The 7,391-nt window shown below is 41.3% G+C and overlaps 1 protein-coding gene across 1 annotated transcript in view; it reads left to right on the top strand.

Moving 5' to 3' along the window:
• Positions 1-7,391, top strand: part of cdk6 (cyclin-dependent kinase 6) — a gene marked incomplete at its 5' end in the record, with an annotated part of 32,964 nt that overhangs the window by 6,313 nt on the left and 19,260 nt on the right. Inside the window, 1 exon segment of the mRNA XM_035681332.1 lies at positions 476-643. Within this exon segment, the coding sequence (XP_035537225.1) occupies positions 476-643 (168 nt within the window).

Below are 7,391 nucleotides of genomic sequence, written 5' to 3'. Positions count from 1 at the left end.
GTGTGTGTGTGTGTGTCAGTTATCAAACATCTGCTGCAGTCGACAAGAAAAGACACAGGCCTCCTCTAGTTAACTCCCCCCGTGCCACAGTGTCTCCAGCCTTTATAGTTAACTTCTCACTGCTTTTGTCATTTAGGCCTTTTGTTGCCTGGTTTGACAGGAGTGTATTCAGAGGTCGGTGTAGAGGTGTGGGGTCATAAAGCCACCTGTCTTTCACATTTTTGCAAGGACAACTAAGTAAGGCTGAACTATTAAAACACATAAAACAAGTAATTAAACTTCCACTTCTGTGTCGTTTGTTCAGTCTCACTCTCACCAGTGTCATTTCTTTTATCCTGACCTTAAATCATGTCAAGCCCCCGATATTCTAAAGCTCAGATCCTCCTCATTTTTCGTCTTAATTCTGTATCCTCGTCATGTTACAAAAACCCACCCCTCTCTCTTTTTGTGTTCTTTCTGTTTTGTTGTCTCATAGGATATGATGTACCAGCTGCTCCAGGGGCTTGACTTCCTGCACTCCCACCGCGTGGTTCACCGTGACCTGAAGCCCCAGAATATCCTGGTCACCAGCGGAGGGCAGATAAAACTGGCAGACTTCGGTCTAGCCCGCATCTACAGCTTCCAGATGGCGCTCACCTCTGTGGTGAGTTATGTTTGTTCATATTTCTGTACTCGGTAGGATTCCTCCAATAGTTTCTTACAACAGAGGGACTCAAAACAAACACTCCCAAACACTGTGAGACCAACTGATGGATAGACCCAGAAGTGGGTCGCAGGATGTTTTAACTGGGTCATGGACACAAATAGACTTGGAAGGGGGAATATTACATGATCCAATATATTGGTGATGTCATATGGACTACTGGCCCTGATACAGAGTTGGGCTTTATTGCACCGGATTTACGTTGGAAAGCATTAATTATCCTCCTTAATCTTATGTTCGAAATCTCAATGCCATGCCCACAATAAGTGTGAATGCTTTTTCTTGTACAAACAGTATAGCACATTGTTTTTGGGCAATATTTGTATTGAGAGAATGGAGCAAATTTACTTTATGTTTCAGTGAATATACACAAAAAATAAACACACACACACACAAACAGAATATAAGCAAAAACAAGTGAGAGAATAACAACAAGAATGTAGAATGCAGAAAGGACCCAGACTTAGTACATGGTGGACCAGCTATACCAGCTGAGTACTAGGGCGCCCCCACACTTCAGTCTTTGACTAATTTATCAATTAAGTGCTTCTTATAACTGTAACCGAGCAGGAAAACTTTAGTTGTAGGATCTTTGTAAAAGGTCAGCAAAGCTTGTTGATAGAGAGAGACACACACACACACACAGTGCCTTGAACTACCGTCCCATCTCCAGAGAATTAGATGAAAAGCGTCTAATGTGATGTAGCGGGCACTTACAGGGCATCAGCGGGTAGCTCTGCAGCGCTGAGCCAAATGATAGGGTTTCTCTGTGTAAAGTGAGAGCCAAGGGCCCCCATGGTCTGTCTCAGGAATCCCTCAGTGGCTGTTGCAGACAGGGATGGGACAGACAAGGAGAGACAGACACCCCTCCCTTCCCACTGTCGGTACTTTGATGTCCAACTGTTGAGCTCTGGGCTCTGATGACCAGATAAAATAGAGAGAGAGACTGAAAGGAGTCTTTGGAAGTGCTTGAAATGAGGAGAGATGAGACTTTTAAGATTAAGGTAGCCAGCAACAGTAGCTCAGCACCTTGTTATGAGCCTTTATTTACTGAGAGAAGGTTTTCTGATCTGCTTCACATTCACACGGATATACACACTACCGCCTTTAGCTCCTTTGCTAATCAGCCTGATCAGTCCGGACCCCTTAGGTTCATTTGGGTTTGGATATTTTCAGTATATATTGCGTTTCAGTCTTGCCAAAGATGGATTTGAGGTTCATGGAAGACTGGATTTTAGTAAACGTCAGTTTTTCTTCTTCAGTTTTTCACTTTGGAGGTGTCAGAGTGTGGCACTAGTAGAGAAGGGGATGTAATCCGACTGCTTATAGTGTAAATAGTGACATACACTCAGAGACACAAATGACTTGCCGTTACAATGAACAAACGTCAAAGCGTAAGTGTTACTCACCTTATCTGCTGAGGGTTGTAGGTGAAGTTGCACTGCAACTTGTGTTATACCAAGTTAAAAAAGCTCATGGGAACTTTAAGGCTGCCTTATCCAGCACATCCCGTAGTGCAGCATCTGCCCATCTAAAGTAAATATAAACATCCTTTGGGAAAGAATGCAAACTTTTATTCTTCTCTCAGAATCAGAATAGACTGACAAGCGTCTGTGCCATTGTCACTGCGCAGTACGAGTCGAGCCTAATGAACACAAGCAGGTGCTCCTCCTTTCATGTCAGTGAAAGGTGACGTGTATGTATATAAACTGTATGTCTCATGTAAGGACCTGTGCTCTGTGACCACAGTTTAAAGGACAGTAGATGCAGTGGGTTTGCTAAGAACATACATAAAGCAATTAAAGACATGACAAATCTACTTTATTATCAGTCGACTGTGCACACTAACACTAAGGTGCTGGCGACAGTATGAAATCTTGTAGTAAGTAAAATTCTTGACAGCCCACCGCACGCAAGGAGATAGAAGGGGATTTCTTTATTGAACGACTTTATTGAACAAATGATCTACACATTTTGCTGTATAGCTTTAGCATAGCTTTTTTTTTAGGTCATTTGAGTTTTAAACCTTTATTGTTATAGATTGGTAGTTTACTAAGTTAGCTTCCTCCAAAAAAAAATCATTGTCATTGTGGCTATTTAAAAACATTTTTTTTTAATATTTACTGTACCTGTATTATGCTTATTATTGTATAGTCTTTATATGAAGGGTGAATTGCTCTTGTAGATCTCAGAAAGCCAAGACAAGCAACTAATAAAGGGAAAGTTTATTTAGACTCTTAAGTGAAATATTGTTGAAAGAGTGCAAGTGATGAAATTGATTTTTTTATCACTGGTAAATCAAAAGGGTTAATGGTGGGGTTACTGATAAAGTGATTATCAAAATGAAGTTAACAGCCACTTCTATATTTAAGACAGCAGTTATAGAGAAGTACTGATAAATGTCTGTAAGAAATGTCAGAACTGATTGTTGTCGGTTGTGGCTGACTTGAGTCTTTAAATGTTCCCAAGCTATTTCTCTGTTTGAGTAACATGTGATTGTAGTCCAGGCCCTGAACCATAATTTCTCAGTATTATTATCAAGGGTAATTTTTATGATTCAGAAAAAAACAGACCGTGTTTTCTCGGTTAATTTCTGTAATTTATCATTCTGATTGATGATAATACACAGCTAACTCTCAGAGGAAGACGTACCTAATCAGAGAATTTACATAGTGTTACATAATACTTAGTGTGTGGTTTCACTGGAGGTTTTGTCTTTGACTAGATGTTGTACTGCATTTATGACTACACAAGGGCACTTTTTTTTATTTGGCGAGGGTAGAATATTTACCCGGGAATTCACCTTTAGATATAAGTGGCAAGTGACAAACCCCTGAAACTACTCATGCACACACAGAGGCACATAACATGACTGAATGTGAATCTGTTTGCACACACACTCACACACTCATTTCCTTTCTTGGTTATACACATTGGGCCAGAAAAAATTAGATGGTGCGTGTGTCTGTGTCTGTGTGTGTGTGTGTGTGTGTCTGTCTGTCTGTCTGTCGATCTATGAGTGTGTTAGTGCATGCATGCGCCGGAGCAGAGCGCTACAACGTGAGCATGGGATCTTCAGTGCTAGATTAATGCGCCTGTGTCTGGAATCCCCCTATCAGTCCAACATACACACACATAAACACGCACACACACAATCTCCATTCATCCATTCAGTGTTTCCTCTTGCTAATAAAAGCTGATAATCTACGCTGTATGCAGTGCACATGTACACAAATACACACAGCATTTAAGAGGATCTTCCCCTTTGCCCAACAGACCAGCAGTTGCTTATTTAGTCACCTAATGCCACCGTTACTGGCAGACAGATGGGCTTTGGAGAACTGCTGTTGCTTAAGCGAACAAGACACTTCTCTCTCACTTTCAAAGTGATTCATTTAGCACTTCTAGAATGACAAGATGGCTGAAGTGAGCATTTGCATAAAGTCGTCAAAAAGAGTCCCTCGCTCCACTTTTTTCCTAGTGTAACTAACTGAAAGTAGCACTGTTGTACTTTTTGCTGATGATTTACCAGCATTGCTTGAACTTCTCTTTTTGCAGTGAATTTGCTTTCTCACCTAGCAACACGCTTGGTTGTTAATATGTCAATGACAAAGTGTGGTCTTTGTGCGTGTGTGTGTGTGTGTGTGTTTGTATATTAAAAGTGTGTGTGATGGAGTCTGGGTGCATTTGCACATGCATGGTTACGTGTGACTGATGGCCCCATCGGCCCCATCGGCATCACCCACCTACCATGTTGCACGTATTTCACCCTCCCAGAGAGAGGGAGGGAGGGAGGGAGGGAGACCACCCATTGGGTTGGTACTGGGGTCCAGATTAGGCTGCCCCTGGCAGTCCCTGGAGGTCCGTTGCTTTGTTGATGGTTTTTTAATGACCCCAGTCTGGCTACAGGCTTATTGTACTGCCTTGAGTGACAGGCAGATGGGAAAAGCTGATGGGTTAATCTGACATACCAGAAAAGAGTAGAGAGGGCTCTTTTTTTTTCTGTCCATCTCATTGAGATACAATTTCTGCCAAAGCGCTTTAGGGAAAACATTTCTTTTGTTGAATTTGGAATAAATGCTACTACAAAATACAAGAGTCTGCAGTGATGCTGCAAATCCTCTGTGTAATGCAGTGTGACACATTTAATTATCAGTATCTAAATACTGGTACAAATGTGTGTTTCTAACAAGTTAGAAGGAAACCTTTAATCATCTTACTCAACCCAGCCAATCAAAGCCATTGCTAAAACATGTGAAGGCTAAAAGTAGGTCCTAACCTGCCGAGGGTGGGAGTCCTAACTTTAGAACTCTCAGGTTTTTGGTATAAGAGTAATTACCAAGTCCGAGAGAGGTTAGAGGGTACCCCAGAGAGACCTGCTCACAGTCAGCTACTTCAGGCATTGTACCTCATTGCATCAGAGTTTGATAATGAACTTTTAAAAGCACATTTTGATGGCAGGTGAATTAATAAGGATCCAAACAGATCAAAACCACCCAATCATACTGCAGACTAACACAACTCTTGCACTACTTCTTGAATACTGGAAAACGCAGCTTGCATTCGTATCTCATATCGAAATCTAATTTAATCCTTCTCTCTGAAGCAGATTGATCACCTGTCATTCAATCACTGTAGACGGTGTAAGTAATTCCTGAAACATGTCACCCATAGCAACAGGGGTTAACCCAAGATTTCTCTGTTCCTTAGTAAAGGTCACTCTCAGCTGCCTGGTAAATATTAAGAAGGAACTCTTAGCTAAGAACTAACATAGACAGAAACTTTTAGTTCCATCTACAAGTCCTAGTGGTAAGGTAAGATCCTTTTGATTATGGCCCCTTATCTGGAAGTGACAGATGTCAGGTATTGTTTTCAGAAGATAACCTTCAATGACCCTGACTGTAGTGGTCTTTCCATCTACACTAGCCCACACATTGGCAACCATTGTAGTACAAGGCTGACAGGATGGTCCCATGAAACCCATTAGCTTCCACTCTTGTGCATATCATGCGCATGTCGTTGCCTGTCAAATTGGATTTGGAAAACTCAAGGGAAATGTCACCAGACTTTTTATGTTAGCACTTGTTGTCAAAGCTCTAGTGTTTTTCTTGCTCGAAACCAAAATAAACTGAGGGAGTGGCCATAATTTACAGAGATGACAAGATAAGGATATTACTGGTGATTATTGGTTTTTTTGTCTTGCCTCTGAGCTTTTCTTAAGTAAGTCTGTTATTGAGTTACACAACAGCAAAATGGGATTTTATGACTCTTCAAGCCTGGTCCTTTCAATGCTTTTTCAGTGAATAAATGGCTTCTATATTATATATAATCTAGAAGTAATTATTACTAATATTGTTGGCTTTTTAAAAACAGTATTTTCCAACACAGTCTGTACAGTCACTGTTATAATTTCCTGTAAACTCTGTTGTTGGTGATATGCAAAGGAGTGAAACTGATACCTGATCAAAGGTATTTTCCCAATTCTCCCCCCTAGTTCTCTCTGCTTATAGCCCTCCCACTACGATTACCAGAATAAGACACCCATATCTCACATGACATTAAACAAATTGAAACCAGATTTCCTGCCTGCGCTCAAACAGCAGACAGTGCTTTCAAGAGCAGTCAGACTCTCTTCAGTCTGGATTTGTATTTTCGGTATGAAATATACCACCCATTTTTGGGCCCTTGTTTCACTGTATGAATGTCAGTTAAAATCTGTGGGTGTGGATCAGGGGATAGTGTAGATTGGTGTGTTTTCACTTGTGACATGCTATGGCAATATTACAAGTGGTGATAATGCAGATAAGATATCTTTAAATTGCCAAATCACATGTTTGTTTTTTTATATAATTATTTGGTCTTTTTTATTTAAAATGAAGCTTGAAATGAAGGAAGATTTTAAACAGTTTTATGGCAATTCTTTTAAAAAAAAAACTCAGGACTCCCATAATCCTTCAACTATACCATACATGCAAGCAATCAGCGCACTAGTTCAGGAACAGAGATAGTTGAAACTGAAATTTTTCAGTGATGACCAAGGATGAACTGGGCAGTCGTGTCTTTGAATCTCTACTTTTGCCAGACAATGTGTTTCTGCTCTGGACCGACAGAAAGAAAGGCAGGCAGCAGCAGCAGCAGCAGCAGGGAGAGGGAGGGGGGAAAAACCCTTTGCACTGCACGCAGGAGAGCACGTGCAGCGCACTCTGGGAATGTTTAGATATCTCCTCAAACGGCTCCGCATGGGAAAAAAAAGGAAAAGTCATCCTCTATGCTTTGACTGCAGCCGGCTGGAGCAAAAGTGGCTGGCCCCAATTTGACATAAGCAAACACAGTTCACACACACACATATGAAGAGGGATATACTGTACATACACACATTCAGAATCAATCACATAGTTATTAATGTTTGCACACACATAGATACACACCCTCACATGTACAGTGCACAGTGGAGATCTTATTGGATTTTTCATGTGTGTACCCCCCTATTAAGGGGGTCCAAAAGAGCAACACTAGCATCCCCCTACACACACACTCCTCTGCTCTTCACTGTATTAATTGTTGATGGTCTTTTGGCAACGCTCCAGGTAGGGAAAAGGGGGCACTGATCTCTCTGTGTGTGTGTGTGTGCGCGTGTGTGTGTGCGCGTGTGTGTTGTAGGAGGTGATTACAGCCACTCTTGACCTTG

Source organism: Morone saxatilis, unplaced genomic scaffold, assembly GCF_004916995.1.
Source record: "Morone saxatilis isolate NCDOM2014 unplaced genomic scaffold, NCSU_SB_2.0 Contig9, whole genome shotgun sequence".
NCBI lineage: Eukaryota > Metazoa > Chordata > Actinopteri > Moronidae > Morone > Morone saxatilis.
The sequence above is the reverse complement of the archived record's forward strand: the minus strand, read 5'-3'. Positions and strand labels throughout refer to the sequence as shown.